We start from the raw sequence: 15868 nt of genomic DNA, 5'->3' as shown, positions 1-15868 counted from the left end.
TTTTAAACCCATTTAAATCATGGTTTAACTTAATTAACCAAGATTTAAACCTCCCTCTGACCCTCAGTTTAGTTTTTACTGTTAAATTACTGCTAAATTAAAACTTCAAACAATTTAAAATGCAATCCAGTATCAATCCACATTTAACTTTTAAAATAGCTGCCTTTTTGAGATGTACTGAGCAACATAATCAAGTTCCTCAAAGGACATTAAATGACAAACTCAACCCAATCAAACTTTATGACATGTCTCTTTTTTTCTTTCACTCCAGCTGATAATTTGGCCAAGAACTTTTTCTCAAAGGAGCAGAAATTAGTAATTAACTCATCAAGGATGTATTTTCAGAGCAGCTGCCTATTGTTTTCAGTATAACAGGCTTAACTTTACCTCTGACAGTTATAAACCACCTATCAGTTTACAGTGAAGGACTTGTTATTGCTTGTTATTGTCAGTTTACGATGCGTGCATCCTCTGTTCCTATGAATTTACTGCAGCCTGCCTGCGTCTGTGGAGGAGGGGGCTGAGGGAAACAACTCGCTTCAACCGTAGATTGTATATTAAACAGGACTACAACATATTTAAGATACAGTCTGTGGCTCCACCTCACTATTTGGACTGCTATACGCATTTTTGCACATGCAATGACTACATATTCCTCATTTATTTTTGGTTTAAATCACTTTTTAATTGTGCAGCAGAGCTCAACTTAATTTACTAATTTTAAACCTATGTTTTCGATACTCTGATTAGTATTAATCTGAGTTAAATTAATCTTTGTTGGTGCAACCCAGTCTAATTGTATAAACTCCTCCAGCACATCACTACATTTTCAAAGTAAATTGATCATAATCGCTGAGAAAAACACAGATGATCACAGCTACTTTAATCCCACAACGGTTTGCAAAATCATGCATGGATCTATTATCCTTTCCTCTTTTCACACTATCCATCATAATGGTCTTTTTTTGGCTCAGAAACAGACTAAACTTCTGCTCCAGTGGAGCCGATCCAGACTTCTCCATAAGTATAAAACCAAGAGAAAACAACCATCATTCTCATGGGTCTATAATTGCTCAAAAACCTGTAAACACAATAAGGGGGAAACTGGTTTCCTTAGCTGGAGTTGAGGAGCTTGTGGTTGAATGCAAACAGCAAAAGTAACACTTGAACCACAGTCTATGACAGTTTATGACAGTCCATGGCACTCATGAGTCAACACTTGACCAGTGGCACCTTGACTTGGCGTCAGCTGGACCACATGGCGAAAGTTACTACATGTAGGCCGACTGGCACGACAGTCTGATGATTATAACACCCACTGTTTCCATCCACAGCTGAGCTTCCTGTTTGAAGACATGAAGGCCACTTTTACAAACTTACAGAAAGCAGAAATTATCTCTCTAGGTGAGGTGAGCCTCAGCAGACAAAAATCCAAAGAGCTGAGTCTTTCAGTGCACAGTGTTGTTAGCTGGCAAACTTAATTGACAAAGATGAACTACTATAAAACCTGACAATGATTTTCATGATCCTGCGAAGTCAGTGGGCAAATCAACTACCTTGTAACATTCATTCTGCTTTTTTTAATCACTGCCTTTTGCAGCAGGCCTCAATCAAACTTCACCCAGATAGAAGCTGTCAATCTTTGGCTTCTTTCACTGTTTAATTACCACAAATATTATTTCTACCTGCAGAGGAACATTACCACAGAGTAAAAACTCATGAACCTAACAGTGCACAACCATACATATATAGCTGGTGGGTTATCTGTTTACCTGCATGGAACCAAAGCCCGCTCAGCCAATCCTTGGCCAACTAATGGACTACAAAAGATAAACAGAATGTTTCTGATCCAAAAATCAAGTCCCTTGCCTTCAAATTCTGCATTCATGCACAGATATCTGTTTATAGAGAATATGTGGAGCTAAACTTCACCAACTTCTCCACCCCGTTTAAAATAAAATGCCACATACCACTTATGTCAGTGTGAATAAATGGTTGGATTTGGAAAGTAAACAAAATACCACAAGCACAACAGCATCACAAACAATACAGACGAATGTAGTTATAATAGTTGTAGTTTTCCTCCACCAAACAGTCAAGTTGTAGTTTACTTCCACTAAGATTTTGAAGGAATTTAATAAAACATAGTTTGACAGAGAGCTGAATATTATGATGTTACAGTGAAGCTGACCCTTGACCTTTTGCATATAAAATGTCAATTTTACATGCAAATATACAATTTGTATGAAATTTTGCATAAATTCTAGAGTTATGACCAAAAAGATGTTTTAGAAGGACACAGTGACCTTGATCTTTTGGCTCCAAATTATATTCAGTTCATCCGTAAGTCCAAATTTAAGTTCAGGCGTAACAGATTTATTGCATTCACAAGACCAGGACAAACATGAGGTCACAGTGACCTTTGGCCTCCAAAATCTAAACAGTTCTTCTTTGAGTCCAAGCAAACATTTGCGCAAAATTTGAGGAAATTCGTGTTCAGCATGACAACACTTTTTTCTCAAACTAAGATGTTGCTATGGAAACTACTTTTCTTCCTCTCTCTGCTTTGGGAACATCTTAAAATATGTCACTAAAGTCTTTAATGATCTTTAAAATTGCAACATAAGCAATACTAGATCCTGGCTTACACCGAGGAAAATCATTTTATGCATGCATGTGGCGTTCACTGCCTCGTCCCACTGTCAGAAAAACCCCATAATGATGATGAGTCACACCAACCGAAAGGAGCCTGAAGTTTACCCAGAGTTCCCTGCGGTCGGTTTCATTTACCTGCTTCAGTGTCTGTACTGTGAGTCGGTGCTGCGGTCGAGCACACGGGGCAACACTCGCCCTCTGGAGTCGTCACCGCCGTCTGGCAGTCACTGAGCTCCTCACACACCTCCTCCTCACACACTACAGTCCCCATGTCACACACACAGACTCTGCATGACTCTGGGCTCCATATCTGATTGTTGGAGTAGACCTGCCCGTTCTCTGTACAGCTATCTGAGTCAAGCACAGCAGCAATCAACATCTGGACCAGAGGTAAATGGTGTATTAGCACCTCTTTATACATTTGCTGTATGTAGGAGACATTAATAAGGTAAAAAGAAATAAATTAAACAATGATTTATTGAAGGACACAACCTAAACATAATTTTTATGCTGTTGTTCAGTTTTAATTTGTTTTATTTATGTAACTAAAAACACAAAATATTAAAATAAGAACCCTTATTTTAGTGTAACAAAAAATAAATATAAAAATCTAATTGCATCAGTGCGCACTAGCTAAAATATTTTGATGAATGCTCTTTCAATCTGTAGCCAGTAGGCTGCACCCAATACTAAGCAATGCAATAAAAAACAGCTGGCTTTCATGCATGATTTGATTCATTCACACTGCAAGAAGAAGGCTGCATTAGGGTTAAAGGGGTAGTTCCAATTATTTGAAGCAGGGTTTTATGAGGTTATGAGATAGCAGATGGCAGTCGGCACACCCCCAGTTTGGAGAAGCACAGAGGAGTACTAGCAAGGAAGCTTAACAATGTACTGCTGTGGACGCGGTCAGCAGCAAAAATATTTTGGTCACCTAAAAAATGCAATATCAGTTTAATTGTATGCTGTATTTGGAATGTTTTCACTGTTTTTCCAGTGGGAAACCGCTGTTAGATAAGACAAATATTGCTCTCGCTTGCTCAACCAAACTCCTTTTGCAAAATCAGTAATTTTACCTCCCAGAACACAGGAGTTGCTGATCTATTGCTGCCTCCATCTGTTAGGTTTTTTGTGTTATTGTGTGACTTTGGTGAATCCCAATTAACCTTTTAAAACACAGAAGTCACACAATAACACAAACAAACTAACCAATCAAGGCAGCAGGAGACCAGCAACTCCTGTGTTCTGGGAGGTAAAATTATTAATTCTGCGAGTGGAGTTTGGTTGGTTTGGAGAGAGTGGCATCTGGCTTTATATAACAGCAGTTTTCCATCAGAAAAGTCTGTCTGACAGCAAGGTAAAGCAGTGAAAACATTTCAAATATAGATACAACTAAATTGATATTGACTTTCTACGTGTCTTGATCCCGTCCACAGCAGTACATTGCTGAGCTTCCTACACTGGCACAGCCTTCTACTGTCTGTAATACACTGACTATATATTAGAAACTCACACAACCCCACATAAAATAAATTGAACTAACACTTTAATCCAAGGACCAAAAACCTCCACACAACTCTGCTAGAAACCACCCAGATGGGACTCAAACCCACAATCCCTGGCTTAGGAGGGAGGACAGTGCCTTATCAATGAAGCCACTGGGGCTGCACTACACCTGCAACTTTAAGTAGGGGAGACTGGGGGCAATCGTAACATTTTTTTTTGTTACATTTTAATCACTTACAAACTACTTGAAAAGATGAACAGTGTATCATCTTTTGATACAGGAAACACATGCACTAAAAGCACTCAAATAAAAGCTCACCTCAAAGTAATCACATTACTGCTACAGTATCCAATTGTTATCCAATAAAGTTACTTAATATTATTTTGAACAGATTCAAATTATTTTCAGGCATCATCTGCATTAAAAGCAAGATTCTATTCCTATGTTTGCAGTGGACAAGATAATCATTTGAATTGATTTAAAATTAATTTTACATATAAAATGAGTCATTTAAACTTGAGACAACTGAAGAAAAGTACTGCACATTCAAAAAGTAACCATCATACCTCAAAATGAGTTTTTTGTTGACAGCAAAAGTGTCATCAGTCTAGCTTGCATCTCAGTGGATAAACTGAGTGTGTTACACTTGCCCCCGGTCTCCCCTATCATTAAATGGTAGGCTACTTGGTTACATTCCAGCACTGATAACCGACATGGAAACGAGGAGAGTGTCAACCTCATTATACTTTACGGTTCACAAGGTAAGTATTGTTTTCACCGTGACAATCATCAGATCCTTTAAAGACATGAAATTAAGAAAGCATAAATTACAGCGAAGGCCAATAAACTGCTGCTGCTAAGCTGAAGGGGAAATTCCTCAGAGTGGGTTTACTGGAGCACAACTGAGGCTGTGAATAAAACAGTTTTATAATGTTGTCTGTGGATTTATGCATCTCTAGGTGCCTTCTGGTGCAGGAAGTGCAGAGGCAGTGCTGCTTTATATGCTTGAAAATTAGTCAGCACCTGTGTTTAATAGTTTTTGTACTTTTTTGGTCCCTACCCCTCAAACAGCCGGAGTCCACCACTGACCATTCTTTAAAATGAAAGAGCTGTACCACTGAGCACAGCAGAATGAAAGATATTGACCAGGGATTCTCTAACTCTCTAACTCTGAGAGATTACTGTAATCTGTGGAGGTTCCCAAATTTTGATGACTGTGCTAATTTAGGACGCACAGGATAAACCCTGAACTTGTCGTAGGATTTGTGATTGGTCTGATAACAGCGTTTCACAAGTTCTTAAAGCAGATCACTTAATCTGTGCCCTGAGGTCATAAGAAGTCAGAGTTAAGTCAGAGTATTTTTCCTGAAACCTCCTTTTCTCCTCAGCTTTGCTCGAAGGCAACTGAGTTGTCGGGGTATTTAACCTGTTGTGGTGTTTAATACCTTAAGCAGTCCCTCTGGGATTTCCTGTTTTTGGAATTGTGCCTGATTTCACAGCAGCTTTTCTAAAAAAATTTGGGGAAACAAAACTGCACTCTGTTCTGACTGTTCTAAGTAACTTTACTAAAAAGAACAAAAAACAACAACAATCAATTTGTGGAAAAGTTGCGGACAAAGTTCGGACAAAATTGTAAGGTCGTGCAGAATTTCCGGGGATTAGTTACATTTGCAAGAACTGTTTCGATCGCAACTTCCTGTAGGAACAGATTGAGAGTCACTTGAGTCATTGTCCCACCTAGTTATCATGTGGAGTGTTACGGTCACTTGAGGAAGGGTACTGTCCACAGAGACTTTAGCTTTAGGACGCCACTAGCTGGCTGACCTGAGCTAGAGGGTTACACTTTGACGCAGTAGCAGAGTGCTGTATTAAAGGATGATAACTGAAAGTGAAAGTATTGAAATGGAACGATTAAAATAAACTTTGAGAACCCCTGGTGTAACTAGAGTGGAGGAGGAGGTGGGGTTCCCTGGTCTTATTGACGGGACCAGCTGCAAAAGGGAAGAAACTTTTTCTTATGTCCTTCAGAACTGGAGTCTCCTGCTGAAGGGCAACGTCTCAAAAAGTTTGTGCCCGGGGTATATCCCACTAAACTTTATTCAACATTTATTTCTAAAGGGACAAATACATACATGAACCAATGCCACATGTTTTATAACTTCAATTAGTTTAAAGCAGAAAAGATGGGGCTTTAAAATTTACAAAACTCAATAAGAACATGCTATCATGCAGTGTTTCTCAGTCCTGGTCCTCAGAGCTCACTGTCCTGCATGTTTTAGATGTTTCTCTGCTCCAACACACCTGATTCAAATGATCAGGTTGTTATCAGGCTTCTGCAGAGGCTTGATGATCAGCTGATCATTTGATTCATGACTGATCATTAGCATTAAATCATTGCAGTACCTGTACCTAACACATGTACCACTTTTGAGGCAAACTGCCACCAAGCTGCACTTGAGCAAGGCAGTTCAATGATCCAGTCAGTGACTAGACTGTGGTCGAGTCTGACAGCTCCTGGCTGTAAATTTGTCTATAAATGTGTCTGTGTGCAAGTATGTAATCATCTTCACACCAATGATGTCTCTCTAAAACAAGATTAGACCTACTGTATGTAATCAAGAGGTACGCCAATGTGTGCCTATGGAATCCTATAATTTATCCTGAGTTTTATGTACAAATGCAATTATATCATGGGAAAAAAAGGGGAAAGTGAGAGTATATTTTCAAGAAAAGCACTCGCAGTTGGTGTTAGACTCATTTTAGCAAGCTGTAAGATAAGAAGTTTAAACAAGTTGCCAACCCTCCCAGTTTTCCTGGGAGATTCCCATTTTCCATCGACCTCGCTTGATTTCCTCACAATTCTCCTGTATTTTTTCCAGATTTATGATAAATTTTCATACTTTTCCCCCCTTTTTGTTGTCATAATCTGTTTCAGATGCTGAATATTAAAAGTATTTAACAGAAAATGCAGTTGCATTGCACTTATTTTGTTATTTTAATTCTTTAAAAGTCACCAGAAGGAAACAAAGTCTCTGAAAATCACATTTTCTGTGGGCTTTTGTTTTGAAATCCTCCCTACTTTTGAGATATCGAGGTTGGCTGGTATAGGGATGTGTTTTTCTGTACCCTTTGTCTGCCAGTCATTTAAAAAAAATTTAAGAAATGTGTCAGGAACAAGTGGAAAAGCTAAAAAGAAAGGCAAATATGGCCACCTGCTACGAGCTTAAATTGTGAGCATATTTGAATCCTGGCAGTTTAGTGACGTCCTAAGTACTAATTATGTGGTGGAGCCTCTCCCCGCGAGAGAGGCCCGTTTTCAAAAGCAGCAGTTATTTCAGGGGAAACCACAGCGGCTGTATTATACGTTGGGCTTGGTATAGAACTTGTGGCTTGCCTTTATTTGGGAGAGCAGAGAGGTGCCACACCCGGAGAACCGTCCTGCTGCTGCGAGAACCTGCTTCACCCTGCGGAGCAGCTCTCACGCTGCAGCACGAATCAAACTACAACTGAAAAAATCACTGAGCCGGAGGTTTATTCTACAGGTTGTTGAGGCCACACAGGTTTCTGTCCTTCTGCGACTGCCTCGTTTTGGGAAAATTTAACTTTTATTTTGGAGCTTTGCAGATAAAATTTCCTTTTTATACTGAAGCTTTGCAGAAAAGTTACTATTATGATCAAAAACTATAATTCTTAGGCGTCTGAATGTGATTATAGCGTGGATGTACAGCATGAGAGTAATTATCATGACTAAGTGAGGGCATCTTTTTAAGTGGAAACTGTCCGTGCAGCTCTCTGACCTTGTGGTTTGTAGACGCCTAAACCTCCTCAACTCAGGTTTATTATTAAACATTATTTATCCCACAGAAAGTGAAACCAGTGGTTCCCAGTGGGGGTTGGGATTCCTCTCAAGGGTCCCATGATAAATCTGAGGGGTTGCAAGATACTTAATGGCCAGACAGGTAACTGAAAATCATACAGTAATTAAAACCAACATATAATGTTTGAAAAAACTTAAATTAGGGTGTTTATTTGTAAAATATGTGATAGTTTCACCTCTGCAGGCCTCAGTCTGAAACTATTCCAGAGGGAACCTGCATTCATTCACATATACTTTCATTATGCCCACACTTAGTATACAGTTCAAACCTGATTAACTCTTGATTTAACATATGAAAACCATTTGTTGACCCAAGCTTGAAATCTAGTTTAAAATCAAGAAAAGTTTAAAACTCTTTAACCCTCAGTTTAGTTTTTTCTCAAAACCAAGATTAAATTTAATTTTGTTGCACCAAAACTTTAAACTGTGATCCAATAGTAAATTTAAACTTACACCTGAGGAGGTTTAACATTTAAAATGAGATTGATTATGGAAAATAATAAGCTCCTCAATTAATTCAGCCAACAAGTTTTTGTCGAAGGAGGAGAATTAGCTTTTTATGTAATATTTATTTTTTTAGCCAGCAAACATGTGTGCTGACTAAGCAAACCAACAGACCATAAGGGTCACAGAAGACATGCTTCAGTTTAATGGATCGTAAGGCAAAGACTGTGTTAAGTGTACACTGCACTAATTTCTCAATTAACCGTCCTTAAAATCCAATATTGAGTCTCAAAAAAAATCTGATTTGCTTTAAAACCTGAGAAACACGTGGACAGAGATACACGCAAACTTCTGCCTGTTTATGTTGGTTCCTCCCATTTAAAGTCTGGTCTCTCTCTCACTCAAACAAACACACATTCACACACACCGAGCCAAGATCAGCATACTAAAGTCTGTAATAGCCAGTCGACGTCTTAACGAGCTGACAGACCGGATCATAAATCTCAGTGCAGAGATCCCCTCCAACAACAACTAACATACCTGAAACAAACAGAGCTTAAAATGACACTTTATTATGCTTGATTTGTGGGACAGACAGTGCCTCCAAGGGTCTAACTATAGTCTTGGTCTAACTGTAATTAATTAATTCACCAAATTCATTATCTGTTCCAATCCTCATCATGTTGATCATTGGTCCCCGGAGAATCTGGACATCCACAAGTAAGCAGCTGCTGTAAAAATGGCTTCATTTGAAGGGTTAACAAGCCACAACACCAAATTTGAAACCTCTGTATTAACAGCTAATAAATTGATAAAATGAGTACCTTTGGGAGTTAAATGAGAAAATTGTTACTGCTCTTATGTCTGTACAGTAAATATGAAGCTGCAGTCAGCAGCCGATTAGCTTAGCTTAGCATAAAGACCAACAGGGAAACAACTAGATAAAACAGTGAAGACAAGACTGAATACTCATAAAATCATGTATTGCTTTTGCATTTTGTTTTCTGTACAGAGTAAACTTTTGAGATATAACATATTAATACGCAAGACTTAGAGGGGCTGGGCATTTGGAAATGTTTGGAATTAAATCATTTTATCCAAATTCAAGTTAACGGAGAGTTTAATTTACACATAGTAGTTAGTATAAGGGGGCGTTAACTTTCACCTGTTCTGTATTCCTGTTGCATAAACTCAAAACAACAACAAAAAGCTAAGATTGTTTGCAAGCTAACTATAATTATATTTTATTTTGCAAGATAACCAAGAAATTAACAACATGTTATCTTGTTTGCTAGCAAGATAAAAAGTTGTTTTTTTTTAAAAAAAAAAGTAATAATTTTATATTGTTTGCTAGCTCACAAAGAAGTTTGCTAAATGTTATATTGTTTGCTGGCAAGCTAAAAAGTAGAAAAAAAGAAAAAAACATAAACAAAACTAAGCTAAGCTAACTGACTCCTGGTCTGCTTCATATTTACCATACAGACATGAGAGTGGTAAAGATTTTTATGCATTATAATAGGTCTATGTCAGGATGGTGGCCAAATTAGTATAGTAGCTAATTTGGTGGTTGTTACAGCAGCAGCAGTAATCGAAGTATTGAAAGGCTGGGTGAAACATAGAGGGACCATGGAGGCTGGGTGAGTCTTTAAACAGCCAAAAAACAATTTAAACCTGCAATTAGCCCAGTAAAAGACAAAAATAAAAGCAATGACTTCAGAGTTACAGTCATGTGTTGTCTTTTATCTTTACAGATTTTCCACATTTTTTATATCTAGGATCACACCCTCTCTGCAGTTTCTGGTCTGTAGTGACACACCTGTCAGTCCACAGCTGGAGGACATGCCTTTACTCATCAGTGCTGCACTGAGAGGGAACATATTCAGCTTCAGGACATGCCACAACCCTTTCAAGGATCAGTGGGCATCTCTCAGTGCAGCTTCAGTGGAGGTGAACTTGGAAAGAAGCAAGTGTGGCATATTTCATATCCAGCATCCTCTCATTCTGGGTGTGTCTGTCTTGTCTGCCTCTGGCCTGAAGTCTGACCAAAATTAGTGGCCTGCTTTTGTCCATCCCATCCGCAAGGCCACATCATTATAGCCGTGGCACTCTGAACCCCATCATTCAGCCTCGACCTCGCACTGAAATAGCCCAGCCAGCCCCGCGCATGCTTTAGTTTAGTGTGTGCTGCAGCCTGGAGGGGGGAAGATATTTTTGACCCAGGATCACGTCCACTGGGACATTTTGTTTTAGATCAGCCACATCTCCAACTTAAAGAAAACTGTCTTGATTTGGGCATTCTGTCTCAGCTGTGTGTGGACAGTTTACCCTCAATGTCAGGCATCAGTGCCACTTTTCTCCCAAGAGATTGGAGCTTTCTACCACTTTGTTCCTCTCTAAGTAATTCCTGACAGGTTTGCAGCTTTCACCAGATATTTTATGTCGAGAACGGACTCTTATACTGGGTTGTATCAAAAAAGAAAGAATTTAAAACGAGTAAATCCAGATTTAAAATAACTGTGACCTCTGTTGCACAAAAAAAAAAAACTAATCTCAATTAAATGAATCCAGGTTTAGTTTAGAAAACAATTAGCAAAGTTAGCAACAGAGAGATTAAGCAATATGGATAGATAAATACATAAATAAATAAATAAATAAATAAATAAATAAAGTATAAGGGTGTTTCAGCTGCTCTGTTTTCCTGTTGCCTTGTTTGCTAGCTGGTTAAAAAGTAAAACTGAACAACAAAAAGTTAGATTGTTTGCTTGCTAGCTAAAATAAAAAGTTAACAAAAATGTTTCATTGTTTGCTAGCAAGCTAAAAAGGTAACCAAAAAAAATCTTTATAGTGTTTGCTATCTAGCTAAAAAAAAAAGTTAATTAAATGTTTTATTGTTTGATAGCAAGCTAAAAAGTTTGCGTTATATTGTTAGCTGGCTAACGAAAAAGTTAACTAAATATACTGTTAAATATACTGTACTGCTAGCTAGCTAATAAATTAACTATATGTTATATTGTTTGCTAGCAAGCTAAAAAGTTAACTAAATGTTTTATTGTTTTCTAGAAAGCTAAAAAGTAAAAAAAAAAAAAAACAACAAAAAACCTTTATATTGTTTCCTAACTAACTGAAAATTAACTAAATGTTATATTGTTTGGTAGCTAGCTAAAAAGGTCAGTTGGCCTAGTTAGCCTACTAATGATGGCTTGGTAGAAAAGCTCTATTTTCTCCTTTGAGGAAAAACTTGTTGGCCAAAATACGAAGTGAAATAAAGAGGAGATGCATCATAAAACTCAAATGGGTTGAGTCTGACCCTCAAATTTCTTTGAGGAAGTTGATTATTTTGCTTAATCCATCTCCACAAGGCAGCTATTTTAAAAGATGAACATCTTCAATTTAGTTGAAAGTTAATACTGAATCACAGTTTAAAGTTTTAAGTTTTGGTGAAACAGAAATAATAAACCATGATTTAATCAGGATTAAAGATTAATCCTCGCAACCCAGCATTTATCGTCACTTAACGGCCTCATGAAAAGGAACATTGCACCTAATTAAGACATAATAAGCCTTTCTGGTCCAGGTTGTGGGTGTGATTTGAACCTGTAGTTCCCAAACCACAAGGCCAGTGTGGTCCGGCTGCTGGGAGGCAGAGCTGCCCAGTTTCACTTACAACCTAAACATGAGAGGGAAACTTCCCAAACCACTTCCCTGAATTTTAATGGGAAAAACAAACACAACTGTAAAAAACATGTTACTTTGATTAAAAAAAAACACAGACAGAGGGAAATGTTACCAAGTTGTGAATCAGTAGAAGACAGGAAATCTGGAGGAAACATTGTTGTCAAGTTATATATAAAACAAACATTAAAAAAGTGATATATAAAGCATTTGTTGCACAGAAAATAACCAAAACTAACTTTTCCAGTGATTTTATGAACTTGAATTTTACATATTTGCAGTAGACAGATGTTTATTTCAGCACAAAAGGAACATTTTTATGACCATCCATTTTTCGCAAACCTGTCAGCAACTGAACACATCAGAAAACCAATCAGAGGACAGAAGGAGCAGTCAGATGTGGGCGTCTGTCACTCACCGTTCTTGGTATCTTCTTGGCAGGTCACGGCGATCACCTGAGCCAAGGTGATGAGCAGGCAAACGGTAATCCTAGAGCGTAACGAGGGGCCCATGTCTGCATGCCAGACATGCAGCGTCCTCACACACAAAGAGACAGACGAGGGAGTCAGAGAGAGCCCGACCCCGAGCTACAGCATCCAGACTGAAAAAATCCAAATATCCCTGAGTGGAGCAGTTCTCCTGGATGAGCGATTACTGCACACTGAAACAAGCTCCCTCTTTAGCCCCCCTCCACCTCCCTCCTTCTCTCACTCTCCTCCTCCTCTATCATCATTTTTTCTTGCTTTATTTCAGGGCCAACCTCCTCCTCGGGCTCCTGCAATTGCCTTGAAAGATGTGGCTAATTAAAGGCTGCATTAAATTTGTCCAGCCTAAAAAGACTGATGACAGAAGATGGGCTGGATGACGCTGGTGAAAAATGACTCAAACGTTTCTATTCAGGACGACCTCTCACCTTGAGTGCTCTTTGGAAAAGGATGTAAAAAAGAAAAACCACAAAAATCTCGAGGGCACTCTCTTTTAATACAATTAAAATGAATTTATTGTCATGAGAAGATGATGTTAGACCTTAAAACAAAGAAACTCTGACTTGTTTTGGCATTAAGCCTTTGTTGTTTTATAAGAAACTCCCTTGGAGACTTTGTGATTTTTGTGCAAGTTTCATTTCAATAACATCCCTTTTCCCATAATGTTTGTTTTCAGTGTGATGTACATCTGATTTTTGATATCGGTGCAGTGGTGTTCAAAACTTTTTGAGTCCAAGGCTCCACCAAAAGGCAAGCCAAAATCTCAAGGCACACCGGTCTTCACACTGCAGAAACCAAAGAATTCAGCAAATTCTGGCGTAAATATTTTACTGTTACAAACATTCTTTGATTACAGTAAAATTAAAATTAAACTCGAATATTTTCAGCAATTGCAACTCAGAATTTTTATTCTCCTCTCAAGTTAACAGAATTAAACTATAAAAACACATTTTATTTTCAGTAAACACAATATAGTAATTGATAAAATAGTTTGGGAGGCAGCCCATTGCACCGATTATTCTGTAACCTGAATAGTTTGTAAAATGTCAAAAGCATACAAAATACCAGCATTCATACTTTTTTAGCCCAGAAAATGTCCCACTGGATCGGGAGCTCATTTGTCTGACAGCCTGTTAACCCGAAAACTAAAGCCCACTGCTCTGAAGGCCCATTGTTCTGAAAATATACACGTTCTCTGCAGTTTTGCCCTTTAATATCTTAGTGTATTTTGACAAGCAGGTGACCTTCATTGTCATGGTAACAGTAATAAACACATGATTAACACTGTTTGGTTACTGATTTAGTATTTTAGGAACCAAATCCACATGGTTAGATTTAGGAAAAGATCATGGTTTGTACGGTAGCTATGTCAGGTAAGTTAAGTTATGTTTGTGATTTTTGGAGCAATGAGCCTTCTGAGAAATGAGAGTTTGTTTTTAAGATAACAGGCTGTCAGACAAATGGGCTTTTGGCCCAATAGGAAACCTTTTAGACAACTGGGGTTTCAGAATAATGGGTCATTATTTTGTCAAAATCACAGGTTGATTTAATTTCCATTTCTTGGTTTCTTCTATGTTTTCTTTATATTGAGGTTCGCTAAACAGGACGCTGTGTGCACATGTCTTCATATCTCCTGAATATCAGTTGTTGATGATGAATGAGCTCCGGTACTAATGAATTCTGGGTATCTGTGATGTAGCGATGTAACAGTTGTACCTGAAATAACGTGTCAAAAGAAAACAACCTCCAGTTTGTTTTTCTATCTACCTGAAATCCGACTTGCTGACCTAAATCTGTTCACTCCAGCCTGAGCGCTTTACAATGTGCATGTTTCATCCATCTGATGTGTTTTCCAGGGCGAGTCTCTGCCAAGTCGGTGCGTCGGGCAGATCGTCGGTCCCTGAGGTGATGTCCCAGAGGAAGACAAAACAAACAACATGACTTCTCTGCTGATGTTTCCACTTCTGATTCCTGCGCTGTCGTCTTAACGACTGATTTTCTCTTTAATTGAGTTATCAAAGCGTTCATGAAGTCACATTTCTGTCTGTGGATGAGGTGGATTTCACTTGTTTCCTTCACGAACAACTTGGGTCAGGAAGTGTTTCAGGTGCTTGAAGAACAGACTGATTTCCCATTAAAGACTCGGGGCAGAGCCACAGGGGAGGGGAGCTGAAGCAGATGGGAAGACGGTTCCTCTGTCAACTTCTGTCCATTCATCATTTTTTAACACAGTTTGATGACATGCTGGTTAGAGAAGGTAACTTTTTAACCAAAGTTCACAAGTGTTAACCTCTGAAACAGCCTGCTTTTGTCTGTTTCCCTCTGAGGTACTGACCCTGTTATTTATACTATTTTAAAGCATCTGTAATACTTCAAGCTGGTCTATTTGGACTGAACTATTTGGACTCTTTTGCTTTGTCTTGCAATACTTGATGCTGACAAAATTTCCCAAGTTTCCCCACCTGGCTCACCTCTTCCTATAATCTATCACAGCTGAACCACAGATCACTGACTGAACCATCTTTGCACTGATGTGTAAAAAGTATACATTGATCAGTTGCATGTTTAAAAGGTATTGTACGTAACTCTTTTGCATGCACATTATATGCTAAATTAAAGGGCCAGTCTGTAGGATTTAGTGGTATCTAGTGGTGAGCTGGCAAGTTGCAAAAACTCTGTCCTTCCAAGCTGTAGGAGAACCTAAGTTGGCTGCAAAAATCATGCAAAACACACAAGTCCTTAGCTAAGTGCAATCAGACATAATATAACGTAATGTCAGTGAATGAAAGAAGTGAAAGTATGCAGCTTTAAAACAACCAACAACTGTGAAATGCACTGCAGTGATATAGAGGGGGAGTCATAATAGCAAGGACAGCTGATGAACCAGCCTCCCTGACAAGATCTGGTGTTGCAGCATCAGAACAGATGAAAGCATCATCACTGTCAGAGCAACTTCTCACATATAAAACAGGTGACAGCAGCAAAATCTGGACTGAGTGACCTTTTCTAGATGTTCTTGAAATTTGGTAGACTTGGCAAGGCTGCATATAAATGTAAATTGCAGTGTGATGATTTTTTTTTTATCCTTAAATCATGCTTCTAAGAAATTATATGCCCAAGAAATTACAGAGAGTGTAATGTATAGAAAACTCAAACTGACCTCAGCTGCTGTGGTCAGAAAGCGTTCTTACATGTGGCATCAAAACCTCCCAGCATAGAAGCTATTTC

At 38.5% G+C, this 15868-nt stretch overlaps 1 protein-coding gene across 1 annotated transcript in view; it reads right to left on the bottom strand.

The window, feature by feature from the left end:
* Positions 1 to 12840, bottom strand: part of col5a2b (collagen, type V, alpha 2b) — a 36001-nt gene extending 23161 nt beyond the window's left edge. Inside the window, exon 1 of the mRNA XM_084714160.1 lies at positions 12574 to 12840. Coding sequence (XP_084570286.1) covers positions 12574 to 12667 — 94 coding nt within the window. The 5' untranslated portion in view covers positions 12668 to 12840. The remainder of the gene's footprint in view (positions 1 to 12573) is intronic.
* Positions 12841 to 15868: the final 3028 nt, after the last annotated feature.

This window comes from Lutjanus erythropterus, chromosome 24 (genome assembly GCF_056507025.1).
Source record: "Lutjanus erythropterus isolate fLutEry1 chromosome 24, fLutEry1.hap2, whole genome shotgun sequence".
In the NCBI taxonomy this organism is placed as follows: Eukaryota; Metazoa; Chordata; class Actinopteri; order Lutjaniformes; family Lutjanidae; genus Lutjanus; species Lutjanus erythropterus.
This window is presented reverse-complemented; position numbering and strand designations above follow the sequence as displayed.